This window comes from Haliotis rufescens, unplaced genomic scaffold, assembly GCF_023055435.1.
Source record: "Haliotis rufescens isolate VD_foot unplaced genomic scaffold, xgHalRufe1.0.p SCAF_3, whole genome shotgun sequence".
Classification (NCBI taxonomy): Eukaryota; Metazoa; Mollusca; class Gastropoda; order Lepetellida; family Haliotidae; genus Haliotis; species Haliotis rufescens.
The window spans coordinates 17,331,186-17,348,761 of NW_025964001.1; the positions used below are offsets into that span (position 1 = coordinate 17,331,186).

Genomic DNA, 17,576 nt, shown 5'->3' on the forward strand with positions numbered 1-17,576 from the left:
GTGAAACAATGTATCGGTAATACAATGCAGACCCAGACGACAATCATCATTGATAATTGCTCTAAAAGCAGGATTCCAGATTAAAAGGGTTGCATTGTATATCAGAGGATGAAAGGTCCTTGAAGATGAGACTAACTTCAGCCTTGCACCAAGCCAAGTAGGCAGTTGATGGATTTGTTATGGTTATGGTATATATATAAAGATAACATTTTTAATGATGTGATGTTTTATTATGTGCTTTAACATGGTTCCTGCCTTATATGTTAACAGTGTTAACAGTCTATTGGACATGTTGAGTACAAGTTGTATACACTTGTCTTCTTAGAAACTCACATGAAATATGCACACTTCAGTTTTTTTTTGTGCAAGAAAGACAAATCAATATTCATCACTAGTCACATTGTCACTAATATGATTGTTTATCCAATAAATCACTATGATTGGTCTTAATTTATATTGACCTTAATGTTTTGCCACTTTTGTTCATCAGTGGACAGATATTGTATTTATTATTGGCCCATGAACCAATCATACAAATATATTGGTCCTGCAAAGCATGTTTTAAAATAATATATTAAAAATACTGGTATTTTATGTTAGACTTTGTCTTGAGTTGACTTTGATTTTATCAATTGTTGTTCATTGTTTAAATATGTACAAAATCTTGAACATATTAAAGGCTCTTACAGAATGGTGTCATAATTTTGTATTGGACAGCAGTTGTATTAATTATCACCTGCCCAAATGAAGTTTTGCAGGGGATATAGAAACGGGCTGTGTCCGTTTCTGGATTGGAATTCATAAACCATTCAATATTTCTTCATGCAACTTTGTATATGCACCAGTCATGCATTGAACTGATGCCTTTTGCTGTTTAGGCTTTTTTAAAAATTATTTTGAGTTTCCAAGACAATAATTTGTACTCAGGTTCAAATTGGGGAAGGGTTCGTTTGTGGAGCATAACTCCTTAACTTTTCCAGATTTCTTTGTTAAACGTTTAAAACACATCAGGCATACTTACACCTGGTACCTTTTGCTATTAAGGATTGTTTTGTTTTTTCACTGACAGTAAGTTGGATTTGAATGAGCATTGGAATCATTTCCGGAGAATAACTCCTAAACAATCAATTATTTCTTTGTATACACATCAGGCAAATGCTAAATTGATGCCTTGTGGTAGTCATGTGAAGGTATAGAAAATAATTAAAAGAATGAAGGGAATCATCGGTTAGTATGAAATTAAATGATAATGTCACTTGCACAAGCTCTAGGATTAAGTGTGTGTGTGTGCGTGCGTGCGTGGCTTTTTTATGTACAGCTTTAAAAGAGCAGGGGATATCAATATTTTTTTCATCTTGTTTTGCTTTTCTCCATATACTGTGATAAACAGCATATTAATCAATGACTTCAGTCCTATATTTTTTTAAGTGCCTTGAATATAAGCATTGATACAAGTCATGATTTTTGTCCTCCAAAAATCATCAACCTTTGCTGATTTTCTTTTAAATGATTATGTATTTGGTGATGATCTTAAGCATTTATATGAACAATCTTTATCTATATCAGTTTCTGGATTATCTTGTTCAAACTTGATTAATTGCAGGCTGTTATATAACCAGAATATTGTTGAGTTGTGTAACAACTCGCACTCACACACAATAACAAAAAGCTTAATTGCATGAATAAATCAATCGTAAATACATATTGTTCTTGTTGAATTTGAATGAAAATCACAGCAATGTACACAGGACGAAGAAGACAATTGCTGACATTTGACCAAAGAACTCTCCCTCGGCATGACATCAAGATTTTTTTTAACTTTCCAATAACTGAAGATGTGAAAATAATCTTTGAAGCAAGGGTGATCCAGGCCATCTGTGGATTTGAGTGTGGGTATTTTATGAATATATACTCACTACAACTCGCTCAAGACTTTTAAATATTGACTTTATATAAACATCTCATCAATGGTCACATGAAATATGTTTTTATACCTGGCCACAAAATGGGGCGGGGAATATTGGAACGGAGTTCGTTCGTCCATCCGTCCGGTTCTCAAAGGGGACACATTTTCTCAAAAGCTATTGTCAGAGAATAGTGACCGTGGGAGAAATGAATTTTGCACACTGGTCATGGTCTCAAATAAGTTCGAAAATTGATGTCAAAAATTCAATTTTTACAGTTATGTCCCTTGCTCCGTGTTTTTTAGCTTAGTGCATACTACGTAAGATGGGGACAGGTTTTCTCGGCAACTAATGAAGTAACATGGATGAAAGTTTGCTTGCATATCTGAGAGATCCTTTTCAAGACTGAGTTCGAAAATTGGTCCCGTCAATTATTTTTTTACAGAGTCACGGCCTTCGATCCGTGTTATTTGTGCAATGCTGGCAAATTTTCTCCCAAACAGCTGAAGTAAGCTTATCTAAGAGATACTTATCAAGACTGAGTTATTTTTTTTCCAGAGAAAGGGCGTTTTGTGTGTATTAATTTCACATTTAATCACTTGTTCTAATGGCAAAAAGCGGCCCAAGCGCCTATACCTTTTTAAGGCTTTATTGGGTTCTTTTTATAGTTTATTATTCATAACTATATGAACAAACAAACTTCAAATGTGCCTCATGTCGGGGGATGGTGAGAACGCTGTTAGTCGATGATGATAATAAACACCCTAAACAAAGTTTCGACACAGACGTTGGTAAATTCGACTGCAGCACGAGTTTTACGATGTTGTCCGCAATATTCAAGCTATTTCACGGCGGCCTGTATAAAATCGAATTAAGAAGAAGTACTTGATATTATTGACAACGTCCCAAGCTGTCGGGGTGCAATGACATGTATTCAACAAAGTCGCCGAGCCTGACTGCCTGTTTCAGCTTTTGTTTGTAGTTGCCTCTTACGAGTGAATGTTACTGGGACACATTCTAACCCGGAATCCCTACTGAGACCACGTAGCAAGTTGTGCCTGCCTTTTTTTACATATACTTACTTAAATTCAAATAATAAATATACTGCATCCATTATAAAGACCACTTCATGAATTTGTTGATGCCTATTTGGGAAATGTTGCTTTCAGGGACTCTATCAGTAAACGATAGCAATGATATCAGGAGATTGTACGAGCGCTTCAAGTACAGTTAATGTCACACTTGGCTCGAATAGATATAAATTACATGTTTTTGTATCTACATATAATCGTGTAGAAACTACATATGTATTAAATCCTTAAATCTTGGTAAAATATGGTTTTGTTCAGTTTAATGTAAATTAAAAATCTCAAGAACATTAATTCATACAGTTATAGTGTAAGGGAGCAAATGCTTCTTCGGGCCACAGGCAGCAATTTTCCAGCTTTTTAACGGTAACTAGCTGTCCGGATCAGGCAAATCAGTGACTGAAGCATGAGCGACGATTTTCATGCTATAGAGGAACGCTGACATGCAGTATAGCCGACCCGCATCAAACGACTATTTGATACCAATGTATTTCGGCTGTGGGAATAGCTGGGGATTCACCCAGAATCACACTGGGGTCAGAAGGAGAAACCTGATACAGAAAGACCTTTCCTTAGAACAACCACAAACATTTTTATCCTGTCGACTGTTTGCTATATTTGGTGAAGAATGAAGAATGGTATATTTCGTAACTTGAGCAACGTATTATTTATAGTACATCACTGCCACTCGAGGGTTACATGTTATCTGTTATAATGGAATGTGTCAAGTCTTGTAGTTATTTTTAAATTGTTATTCTGGTGGGCTTTCCTGAACACCACTCTTCGCATCTCCGTTATGTTTTTCATCAGGACTGCCAGCGTCGTTCATTTCGGCACTCTTCCTCTCCGCCCTCCTCTTCTTCTTCCACAGGTTAACAAGTGATGCCAGGAACATGAAGATGCAAGCGATGAGGCCGACACTGAGCCACATGACGGCGATTCCCACAGCCAAGGCCTGCTTGTCGTACAGCTGACAGAACTGGGCGCCCTCCGCCCCACTCCACAGCTCACAGGCCGAGTCTACCACCACGCCCACAACCAGAGGTGCTGGGATAGTACCTGGAATATCAATTATTCTTCATTTCGCTTCCGAATGTTCATCCTTTAACTATCCAGTTTAATAAATATCCATCCTATTTTAATAAACACCCTGAATGTTTCGTCACCTTAGTTTCGATCGGAAGTCACCGTCTCTGTCTTTTATCACAAACACAGAATCTCTCTAGCTAAAGAGATTGAAATGAACAACCCATCAAAATGCCTCGTCTGAAAGCGAGCTCTTGATATCTTTAATCGAATCACAATATAGCTATATATGTACCTTTAGCTGGAAAAGATTTTTAGACAGGGGGATGTAAGACCTTCCGTCTGCACTGAAGGCGGCACGCAAACGACGAGTCGAGTACTGGTGTTTCAACCATATCAAAACAGTGTAATTTGATTGGACGTCTCTGTTTTAATTTTGTCTGATAGTGAAGCTAACGTACATTGGCGAGTAATGTCAGATCCGAAATGTCGGCTAAAACCAAGAGCATGTAACAATTGACGTCGTCATGCCATCTCGCCGTTCCGAAAGTCCTTCGATTATCTTAAGTCTATGGTAGTTCGTATGGTTCCGCCAAAAGTGCTTTGTGGAAGTCAGCCCATGCACCCATTCAATTTACAGCCTAAAATTAGTCATTCCACGAGGTGGACATCAATAACAAATCCGAGCTCATGGTTTTCACCTAAATGGTAAACATCTAAGACCGGCACCACACGCCGTGATATACCTGAAATAATGTTGACAGCGGCGTCTAACAAAATTCCTCACTCACATGTATTATTACATCTGCATGGCTAGTCTTCACATACAAACGACTTCAAACTTACCTATCACCCTTACAAATATCATCTTTATTCCGAGAGCAAAGGGCTGTATATCTGGATCCACACACCTGTTCAAGATATTGTAGGGTAAAAAATATATATCATATCATACACTGCACTGCAACAAGTAGATATATCGATATTCTTTAACGACCATCTATTAACCTACAAACGTATCCGACCACTACGATGTCAACTTTGTTGTTGAAGCCATTTTAAGAATTTCTGTCTCATTTGACCAACACTCAATTTAATATATAAAATGTCAACGCCAGGGAACAACCAGTCTCGATTATCCACCGAAACAGATTCCAATGGGTAAGGGAGGATCACAGAAAATCAGACTGGCCTTTCTGTTTTACACCCAAAACATAATGTCGCCTTGTTATGAATTACAATTAATAAAGTGCAAAAAACTCTCTAATGCTACATCCATGTGACCATTAATGGATAAATGAATGCATGCTGTTTGATGCCGGCATCGACGACATTCGCGCTAAATGACAAGGCCTCATAAACCAGGTCACATTAATTGTATAAGATTAACACGGTCGCTCTGTACCACCGGAGTGCACATACGGAACAGAAGGGGCCACTAGTCCTCAGTGCTGCACCTACCTGAGTGTACTGAGAGCTGTTAAAGTAGCACATAAGTAGATGGCGATGTACATAACAAACAAGCAGGGCATGACGAGGTACACCTGCCAGCAGTCGGTGCTACATTTGCCCGCGGTCGCAGTGGCCAGCGCATCTGTCACACTGGTGTTGAGTCCAGCTGCTATACAGCTGCAGTTGGTGAAAGTCTGCAGAACAAGGAGGAATCTGAAGCAGCTTATCCAATATACCGCAGTTAGTGCAAACATCTCTACACAACTTCATATTGGAGGATTCCAGTTAGTGCAAATATCTCTACACAACTTCATATTCAAGGAGAATAGTTAGTGCAAACATCTCTACACAACTTCATATTGGAGGATTCCAGTTAGTGCAAACATCACTACACAACTTCATATTCCAGTATACTACAGTTAGTGCAAACATCACTACACAACTTCGTATTCCAGTATACTACAGTTAGTGCAAACATCTCTACACAACTTCATATTCAAGAAGAATAGTTAGTGCAAACATCTCTACACAACTTCATACTCCAGTATACTACAGTTAGTGCAAACATCTCTACACAACTTCATATTCCAGTATACTACAGTTAGTGCAAACATCTCTACACAACTTCATATTCCAGCATACTACTGTTAGTGCAAACATCTATACACCACTTCATATTCCAGGACACCAGTTAGTGCAAACATCTCAACACAACTTCATATTCCAGCATACTACAGCTAGTGCAAACATCTCGACACAACTTCATATTCCAGGATACCAGTTTGTGCAAATATCTCTACACAGCTTCATACTCCAGGATACCAGTAAATGCAAACATTTCTACACAACTCCGGTTCAACTTGACAAGAAACTATATGTGATACAATATTATCACGTACATAGTTAGTCATTTGAGCTTATGATATAACATATTTGTTCATAATGGCATATTTCCATCAGTGATCAAAGTCTCACCGATTGATGAAACTTACACTTCGCAGCCATATTTCTTCGTATGATCAAACATGATGTATTTGAGAGATACATCAAGTGACTGTATATGTTTTTGAGACGCCCTGAAATAGCATTTCAGTTATATCACGGTATGTCAGCTTAATGGCGAAGTGAAAGTGACGCAAACCCCGGATGTTTAACACTTAAGCTGACAAACCAAGAATATATTATATATATTTTTCATAATCAGGTTGAATCTTAATTCGAAACGATCAGCGAATCCTCGAACAGCAAAGAGGCGCAATTCTGAACAGCTAATGTAAGCATCACAGGGCAATTGGCCATTAAAGCTCTAGAGGGTCTATGAAGTTTTGTGAAATTAAATATGAATAATTAAGACAGAATTTGGTGTGGTATCAGTTTTGACGACCTAGTGACAATCCCCACCATCACATCACCATCCATGCTACTGTCCAGACAACCCGCGTGGCAGGGTGAGAAGTAGACGAGTCCATCGCTGCTACAAACAGGGCTGAAGTCCTGACCTTGACACTGGCACTGACCTTGACAGGAAGCAAGAAACCCTGACACATCGCTGAAATGAAAGTGTCAAATGATGATGAAATGTTCATAGAGCGAAGGTAGCAAAATCATTTTGAAGTCAGGTTCGGTACAGGTATCAAATCTGATCTTTGTAAACATCTCTGATGACAAAAGATTATTTCATCTGAAAATATACTGAACAGAAAAATAACTTAAGTTCACATACTTATATTGTATGAATGTAACCATTACACCTGGTGACAGATGAACTGATGTCATGTGACGTCCATTCCACACAGGCACACAAACACGTTTTGCACGTGCATTCATTATCCTCGGTAAAAGCACGTGCATTGTAACTCTTGTATACTTTATAAAGGTGGATATCAAGCACCGACTGAGACAACGACTGCCGCCTGTGCAAAGAAGGACGGCCCTAGGAATGTTGCAGGCCGGTAACTCAGCAGCTGCCGTAGCAAGATAGTTCTCTCACGCTACAAGACTTGCACAACGTCAACAGCGAACAGGTTCCGTTTCTGATTGACAACCCTATGGCCGACCCACAGTTACAACACCAGCACAAGATCGCTTTGTGAAGGTCTCTCGTCTCAGGAATAGAACTCAACAAGAACAGCAGCCGTAGTTCAAGGACAGCGGCAGCAGAATCAGTAGACACGACTCGACGACATCTCCACGCTGAAAAACTCCACTGTTGTTGTTTAAATTCGTTGTTTAAAGTTGCCTCCCTTAGAGGTAACAGAATCCTGTAATCGTGAATCCCGTTTCTTGATCTGTCAGCATCACATACTTGTTCCCTTTATTCACATCTATGCCTTGCATCACTTTGAGGACGTGAAACTAAAATCCTATTCAAAATGACGTTAAACCAAACTCACTCACTCACTCTTTAGTAGACCTTTAATGTGATCCCGGGCAGAATGGGTCCCCAGTACGTCAAGTTTGTGGTTATTAGGACCGACAAATGGTGTCGCTCCTCGTCTGAGATAGCTTTCTTTGTGGAGTGGATAAAGCGCCTGTCAGGAGAGCAGAATGTCGTGGGTTCGAAACCCGGCCTCATTATACCAAAAGTGCAATAATTGTGATCACGACGTTAAACCCCATTTCACATAACATCAATCTCTGTTCTGCCTTGTCCAAACTATTAACATCCAGTCGCGACATAGCTTGACTATGCTATTGTAAACTAAGATTTTGGCACCCCCTAACAACTCCAGATGGTGTCAGAGGAACGTTACCTATCTCCCGGATAGGGCAGATCCAGGCCAATCATGCGGACATCAGGACAGGCAGCAAACATAGAGAGACCAAACACCAACACGATCAGGTACAGCCCAGTGGTCACCCTCTCCATTCCCAGCAAGTCCAGCTTGAGACGCTTGATCAGATAGCCGGCCAGTAGGTAGCCGCTGGACGCCACTATAGCCTTGACACCTGAAACACGCATCCAGATGTGTTCTTATGCTTCAAACACTGTGTCTACACATGGGTATTTCAGTCTCCTCGGTCGAGGTTCAATATCGCGACAAGGCACCATCAAGGCACCATCCTCACTTATCCACCGTTTTATACTTCCATTCTGACAAGTAAATAACCAGGACAACATCTTCGTTTCGGAAGTGACGCAAGCTCTCTTATCACTAAATGCCCAGTTACACAGGGCTGCGACCTTTGTGCCACCTTTGAGCGATCAAAAACTGGCCACGACGCTCAATGGTCGCCTAAACCCAGAAAATCATGTTTCTATGCACACAGTTACTGCTCGAGTTCTTCAGCGTCTGCAACCAAAATGAAATACTGCAGGTACAAGCCATCTATTTATAGGCAGGCTGAGGAGGCACTACAGGTAGCTCAAAGGAGGCAGAAAAGAGGCAGAAGCATTGCTATTGTGTCTCAAGGGTTGCCGTGGTCGCCGAATGGAGGCACGGCGGTCGCCACAGTCATCGTTCAATGCACGCTGCTGGTCGCCCAAAGGAAGGGCAAGGGAGGCAGAAGCATCGCCAAGATTGACGGAAATCAGCAGAAGGCATCTATTACCTGGAGACCATTGGGCGACCACCGTCCCTTCATTCTGCAACAACGGCAATGCTTGTGCCTCCCTTCTGCCTCCTTTGAGCCACCTTGGAGCAACCAACCTCCTCGGCGACCTTTGTGCGACTGTTTTGAACATGTTTGATCAAACAACTAGAATACAAGAAACATACCCTTCGTATCTGGGAAGAGTGTGGCTAGGGCCCAGGTTTGACTATACCGTACCTATGATGTACCCTGCTGTTTCGTAGTCCATATCAAACTCGTGACTGGCGAACTTGAAGATGAACATTGACATGCCAGCTATGGCTACACCTTCTATAGACGACCCGATGCTGATGAACACAAACTCCAAGTCGAATATCTGAAATTGGAAATAATTACTCCAATTGTGATAATTTATATATTGGGATTTGTAACATTTCCCAACATGTATACAGTTCTGATTGTGTACTAGGTTTAACGAGGAAATGAGCAATTGAATGTTAAGAGTCTTGTGTCGTTGTTAGCACTATTATAACAAAGAGAAGTCGGGAATGGTACTTACAAGCTTAAAGAGAGCCTTAAGAAAATCGGTTATCGTTTTCTTGAGAAATTGAAATAAGTTTTGGGGATCCTCATCCTTTTTCTCTGATTCCAGTTCCTTTCGTTTAGGACTGTCTGAAATGGTGATCAATCAGTGAGTCAGATAACACGACGATCTCAGACAGCGAGCGAGAGAGTGACAATTAATATACATTTTTCGATAAAATCCTAGCACTTATTCTCTGACTAACTTGGGAACCGTTTAGGGTATCCTGATATAACAAGGGAGACAACAATTGTGATGATTACAACCGACTTTTTCTCTGACTCACTTGGGAACCGTTTAGGGTAGCCTGATATGACAAGGCAGACAACCATAGTTATGACACCGCACACGATGAAGCCGAACCACCACGCCCCAATCCAACGCTGGTCCCCTGGTCCGAACGGCAAGCTGTGAAGTCAAGACAATGAAAGTGTTGTTTTGGAGAGCCAAAGGGATGGGGTGGTCACACACTGAGATGTGTGGTGCCTGGGTGCTCTGTTTGTACTGGCTATCACTGGCTTGCCTGATCCAGACTGGATTATTTAAAGATTACTGTGACACAGCTGTACATAATCAAGTCTGGACCAGACAAACTAGTGATTGACATCATGAGCAACCCTCCACTCCATGTCTGACATCCTGATCCCCTTAGTCGCCTTTTACGACAAACATAGCTACTACTGGGGACCTATTCCAACCCGGAATCCAAGCGGGGTTTTGGAACGTTTGGTTACGTAACTTTTTTATCGACGTTACGAACCATACAAGGACCTACAGGAACTTTATTAACTATTAAAAAAACATAATAAATCACACATTCAACAATTTCCTGACGATGTTTTTACAAATTCCCACGTATATGGGTAAATAGATCTGTTATATTTGCTGCTTTATTAAGAATCACGTGCGATTGAAAAGTCCACAAAGTAAAGCAGTGGACAGTGAACATTTCATCACAATGGATACAATTAGGTTCATCCTCATCAGTTTTTCGAGGGGAATCTGATCATCATGTTATAAGAACCCGCACCTGTCCGTGTCCACCCTGTCAAAGTCCACATACATGTAGAGGATCATTCTTCCACCAACTAATGCACTCATGGCAGCACCAACTGTAGTCACAGTGTTAATGACTCCTGAAAAAATATGACTTTGTGTGTGTGTCATGACTAAGCAGATGAAGTAACAACCAGTTTAAGATCGAATTCTCTTTAACTTTTGTAATTGAATTCATTCGTCTGCTCAAAAGAACAGGGAGGATAGAGGAAACATAAACGGATGGATGCTTGGAGGGGGAAAGTTACCTACTCATTGTGAGAGTGAGTGAGTGTGGTTTGTAAAAAGACGAGACAAAGCCTTTTTCATAGCCATACGAAACCTCGAGTGGATTGTACGAGCACGTGTTTATGAATCATTATCAAATAGTGATGACACCAGGTGTTCGCGAAAAGGTGAGCGTAGTCTGCCCCAGTGCTGGCACCCATCACAAACACATGCAACGGCAAGTCAAGTGTTCACTTGAAAAACACAGGAACATATTTTGGTACGTCAAAATATGGAATTGCATCGGACATCGTTTTTGTCACTGGTGCGTCAAATATGGAAATGTCCTCCACATGTCTACCATAAAACTTATCGCTTCAGTGAGGCTTTGAATGTTGTAGCATTGATCAAACAACTTTTGAGCAAGAGTCGTATGACGCTCTTTGAAATCTTCATAGAAAGAGCATGTTCGATTTTACCTCAAAAGTTTCAACAAATGGGTTTTCCCGACAGAATCGATTATATACCGCCATGATAAAGCTGGAACATTGCTTACTGTGGTGTAGACCAAACTTCTCTCACATCGCACTTCCCACTCGCTTGATGTACTGGACACAATCTGTCCTTTGAACTGCGGTCATTCAGTTCATATATCAGCCTGATTTGATGGTGGAACGTAGGACATATATGCTTGGCGTATCAGGTTGATATTCTGATCGCCGAAAATAGTGACATGAATTAACGGTGGAAATGTGTCTCAAATAACATCAGATTAATCGCATCCTTAACACTTAATTTTCTGTAATAATACCAAAACGAAAGCGAATGAATGAGAATGAGTGAGAATTGTTTTGCCCTTTGAGTAATATCACGGAGAGGGACATCAGAAATGGGATTCACACATTGTACGCATGAGGGGAATTAAACCCGGGCCTTTGACGAGACGTAGCTTTTCATCCATGCTTTAATCACTAGGATACCCCTACGCCCATCTTTGGGCTGAGATTGTCATTGAAGATGAGTGAGTGAGTTTGGTTTAACGCCGCTTTTAACATTATTTCAGTTATATCACGGCGTGTCAGCTTAATGTGGGAGGAAAGCCTGAAGAGATGCAGGTCTCAGACGTTTACCTCTTCGGTAAAACCCACGAGCACGGGTATGGTGCTAACTAACCTAGAAACATAATCGGGGCGAACCGGGATTCGAACCCACAATCATAGGTTTCTGGCGTGCCCAAGGGACGCAACTCTGTACAGCGAATCGCGGCGCCTTAGACGACTGGGCCACCCGTGCCCCCTCATTGAAGATGAACTGAATGTGAGACACTTAATGTGTGGACAGGACGGATCCAGAATAGTTGTTCGCTCGCTATCATTGCTGTCGTACTTTGCAATATCCCAAGTACACGGGTGGTTTGGGCCATCGTAATTTGCTGTGCAGTGTTGCGTCCCCCAGCTTGCAAGGATCCACCGGTAGTTGGTTCGAATTCTGTATTCGCCCTGAAAATTGTTCTTGGTCACCAAAGTCCTGCGTCACTAAATTTTAAGCTCACGGATCATGACATAACTAAAACACTGTTAGAACATGTAACTCACCAATAAAAATAGCTGACTTAGCAACTGGCGCATTGTTGTCAATGTAGGCGATCCCCAGCGTGTAGAAAGTTGTACTGCCGATACCCGAGAGCACCTGGCCCGCAAGCAGCATCGAGAAGTAGCCCATGCCACCTTGACCTTCACTTGCTTGAACCGCGCTGTTATTCGCAGAAGATGACGAGTTAGTAGGGCAGGTTGTTGGTGGTTCGTGTGTTCTGTTCACAGCTAAAAACATCATTGTAATGTCGTCTTAACGCCACACTCCAGCGTTTCCATCACGTCATATATGGCTACCAGTTAAGACCGTCCTTTAATGACTGATGTTGCACAACGACTAAAGTGACCTGGAGTCAAATTGATCTATTTGGGTTTCATGTTGCTTTGAACAACATTTGTTCTGGTTCACGGAATGTCAGACTTTGGTGAAACGCCATATCTTTGGGAGCTGTGATGTATCAGACCAAATGCCACATATATCTATGGGTACTCACCATGACTTGGAGCTGTGTATGGCTCCAACAGATAGTGAGGCAGTGAATTCAGAGTAAGACCAACACCGAACAGGAACATGCCTAACGAAAGTCCTTTGGCCTTGTTGAACTTGCTGCCGATATAGCTGATAAAGGCCACACTGCAGGAGTTGCCCAGGTCTGAGGCTGTTGCAAGGGTGGCACTGATGGTACTAGGCAGGTGGAACTGCTTCTCAATCTCCTCCAAGGCAGTCCCCACCCAGCCAGATGCAAACCCCATGGTGAAGAATAAGATGGCAGCACATGGCATGAAGAACGCCAGGCTATTGAACCACTGCAAAAACCTGGAGTCAACAGTACAATGACAGCCTCAGGGAAACGATCCGAGGCAAGAGTGTCCACCAGCCTATAAAGTCTCGTGAACGCTAGACTTTGATATAGGCTACTGGACACGCTTGCCTCTGGAAGAGGGATGCACATTTATAGAATTGATTTTCACTTTGTGTGAGTTCAGTGGAGTATGAACTTTCATGGAGTGAGGGCCAGACTATATATATATGATGTTTACCCTCACTCTGTGAAGGTTCTTGGACCAATGAACTCCAACAAAGTTAAAGTCAATATTTATATTTTTTTATAACGCTAGATTTTACCTCAAGAGGTGTAGGCCTAGATCCATACACATTATTTTAGTACGTGTGACTTCAGGTTTTCACTGACAGCCATACAACAACCATCTGTATCGCGAAATAAAATAGTTCCTCAATACGAGAGGTGATATGAGCGTATGCATGCTCAACGTGCTCTACAGGAACAACTTTTGTAGTTTCTTTACATCAAATGTATTCAAATAATATCCTCATTAAATAAGAAAAGTCTGTTAAGAACTATCTCAGTTGGTCACAACGACAGTGCGTCGTAATACATATACAACAGGGACAAGACGTCAGAATGACTGACACGACAAACGTGACGAGAGAGATTTCCGAATTTGTTCTTGAACATGTGGCTATTACAAATGTTTATCATCACTAATAAATTGGCCGATCATTTAAAGATGATTGTAAAGATGTGTCCAATAGATACAAAGGTAAATTCATAGATTACTGCAGACTGCCACTGTAGTTTAAACACGGATCGAGTCGATACTACGGTAGTTTGGATCGATGTGGTTTTCTCAGTTTCGTTATCTAGGATGGGTTTTAGCGAGAATATCCTTGAACGGACACGCAATCAAACTCTTAGATTTATCCCAATGTATGCTAAAACGCTACGTTCAAGATTAAAGTGTCTAAATGATGACAAACAACGCTTCTGTATTTATTCGTTCTTGGGAAATCACAGGGGTTACGGTCTCGTACAAAACGTATGAACGTCACACTTATGAACTTCAGTTTCGCAGTTATGTGACCAACCTTTCGTCCAATGGAAAAGCCGTATATCGTGTAAACTTCACTTTAAAAAAATATTTAATTGATCATGTCACAGAAGCTCGAAGGCACATTGTTTCATATAGGCTCGGTATCACAATTGGTTTGATTGACCTTTTGCTATAAGTCTTTCTGTTCAATACAAAGTATCCTGCACAGTCTTGACCATTTTCCAACGTGCGAAACCAATGTAGGTTCATAAACATGCATGTCTTTCTGTTCTAAGGCATTGTGTCATGAGAACAGTCAAGTGAAAATCCTAAAACACCTCATATACACTAATAATAGAATTGGTTACATTTATCATTTCATTCAGGCAAATCAGTCGGATGTTTTTTCTACTATGGATTCCGTTTTCTTTCAGTTCAATAAGAAATGTGAAATATTATTTAAATCCATTCATTTTGTCTACTAGTGAAGCGATTCTTTAATGATTAACCAGATTACACGGAGATAATGTCTCAGTTTACTGATCACGACGTTTAGAAAGAATTGCTTATCTATTAATCTGAAACATGCTTACTCACGGAAGAAAGCTGATTGGGCTAAAATGTGCTTACGTTGGATTCTTTATGACAATGCATTTCTTGATAAAGTGAAACTGTCTGAACAACAAAACAAACATTTGCTGTAATAATTCAACTTTCTGAATCAACAAGGCAGTTTGATCAGACATGAGCTCCTGTACCATCGGTCACCATATATCACTGGCTAATTTGCTGATAGCGGGCGTGTAAACATCCACCATCATCTATCATACAACTGCAGGTTACAGGTCTGACCCCCGTCTTGATCTAACCTGTAGATAACTCTGAAGCTTGCCAAATCAACGCCCAGTTTGTGACCTGAATGTAAAGTTGACTGGCCGTAATAAAGGTTTGCTACCCGGTCGCACTTGGCCTAAAACCATCTTCCAACTTGTAGCCTCCGCTTCATCTGTTGTAAACCATACTCCAACATGTAACCATGGCTAGTTGACCCCCATGCCACATCCCTAGTTTTCTTAGTCATACCCCTAGCTGCTACCTACTAGGTTTAATGGGCATTCAACCATACCCCAATGTATAACCTTTGTCTAATCCGTATAAGGAGCTGAAACATCAATTTACTGAACCCCCAAACAATACCACAAGATGATGCATTGGATTGATACACCAAATTGTGAGCCAGGTCTATGGTATTCAACCCTATCCTTGGAATGAATTGAGCCAACTATGGTCCAACCTGTAACCCCGGTATAACCGACTCAAAGATATTACCTAGATTTAAGTGGCCCAAAGATGTAACACAAATGTAACTGACCATGGTATGATGGGTTCCCAGCCGTACCAGAACTTGTAGTCGGAGTTATTTTGCCCCAAATTGTGAACGCAACTGTTTTAATTCCGGTTGTTTACCTTGGTTTAATTGGCCCAACTATGTACCCGTCTGTATGGATCCCACTTGTTTACCCTGGTTTGATTGGCCCAACTAGTTACCCTACTATATGGGCGCCGGTTATTTACCTTGGTTTAACGGGTCCCCAGCCATACCACAGCTCCCTGCTTTCATCATCTTTGTCTTTAGCCTTCGTACTCTGTAATAAAGGGAACATGTCCAGCTTACAAGTGACGCCCTAGAATGTGTATATTTACAATGGAAACCATTTATGAAGGATAAACAATACATTGGATTCCCTTATCATTAATAAGAACATGGTCTGCCATGAAATCATGTGGCTATTCGTATTTATTTTAATAACCACTTTATGATTATTAATACGCAATGTCATTTAGAAAGTGATCAAATGTAACATAACCCGTGAAGATCCGGGTTAGAATAGGTCTTCAGCAACCTATGCTTGCCGTAAAAGGCGACTATGCTTGCCGTGAGAGGCGACTGACGGCATCGGGTTGTCAGGCTTGTTGACTTGGTTGCTGCATGTTATCGTATCCCAATTGCGTGGATCGATGCGCATGATGTCAATCACTGCAGTGTCTGGTCCAGACTCGATTATTTACAGAGTGACATAAAGACGTCATATAGCTGGAATATTGGTGAGTGCGGCGTTAAACAGACTACAAGTTGTCGTACTTCCATTATGTGTGGGAGCCTTGGTGGCCGAGTGGGTTAGATCGCCGACTTTGTGTGCTGGCGATTATGTGCCTCACTCTGAGAGTGTGGGTTCGAATCCCGATTGGGACTCAACCCTAACAAGTACTATAATATGTACTTTACTGAGAAAGTGTTATCCCAACTATACAATTTGTTACAGGTATAAAAAGTGTTTCTTAATGCTTTGAATTCTTCTATTGTGAGCCTTTGTCTAAAACCGTCTCGATCCTCATCGTTCACAACTGCTCAAACCCTCCTTTAAGGGGTGTAAAAGCGTATCTTTAGGTGTCAGTTAGATGATGTTGTATCAGTGAAGAAAGAATTGATTCTCTGCCTGCCAAAACCTCTCATGTCGTCAGTGTTTACAAGTTCGCAAAAAAACATTAAAAACATATTTTAAAAATGTGTTTTAACATTCCCCGAAACATGAACTACTGCATATGTGTGTGAACGAAAGGGAGTGAAGAAAGGGGTGGCCAGTCATGCAAAGCTTTGTAGTGTTACGTCGCTTGGGCGTGTCAGAATCATCTGATTCTGGGTTCGAATCCCAGATTCGCCCTAAAGATATAACTTGATTTTCCACCACTATACCACCCTAATGGGTTTCACCATAATGGCAGACGTCTTAGACCTACATCACATCGAACTTTCCTCCCACCTTAATCCAACACATCGTGACATAACTGAAAAACTGTTCAATGCGGCGTTAAACCCAACTCACTCACTCGCTGTAAAAGCTTTAATACGAACGACCATGTTCAATATTAGTATGCACACGTAAATTATATAGTGAAAATGTTTTGTGACTGCATTTATAAGAATATACATATATCATAACAGAACACTATAAAATGTCACCCATGTATCAGTTTTCAATATGATCAAAATTTACAATTGAATCTTTCACTTATCCAAAATTAACGGCTTACCATTTTGAAGCTTGAAATCAGACAGTTGCCTGAATAAGTCGGTCACTTTCTACAAACCTTGACCCAAGCTCCGTGGCCTAAACACTGTGTCACTATTCCAGGTTAGAACATAGAAGCGCCTCCAACAGCTACACATTCATGAAACAAAGCACCACAAGCGGTAGATACTATAAGGCTTGTTAAAATTAATCTGTTGTTTGTCATTTTC

The 17,576-nt window shown here is 40.9% G+C and overlaps 1 protein-coding gene across 1 annotated transcript; it reads right to left on the minus strand.

Annotated features, from left to right (window-relative positions):
• Window positions 1-3,640: 3,640 nt before the first annotated feature.
• LOC124125501 (solute carrier organic anion transporter family member 4A1-like) lies at window positions 3,641-15,916 on the minus strand. The gene is made up of 12 exons (XM_048403357.1): window positions 15,851-15,916; window positions 12,937-13,259; window positions 12,446-12,670; window positions 10,618-10,723; window positions 9,874-9,995; window positions 9,564-9,676; window positions 9,242-9,380; window positions 8,224-8,419; window positions 6,872-7,019; window positions 5,480-5,664; window positions 4,865-4,929; window positions 3,641-4,051 (listed from the first exon to the last, which is right to left on the minus strand). The coding sequence occupies exons 2-12, from the start codon at window positions 13,223-13,225 to the stop codon at window positions 3,744-3,746; spliced, it is 1,896 nt and encodes a 631-aa protein (XP_048259314.1). The 5' UTR covers window positions 13,226-13,259; window positions 15,851-15,916; the 3' UTR covers window positions 3,641-3,743.
• Between the last annotated feature and the right edge of the window lie 1,660 nt (window positions 15,917-17,576).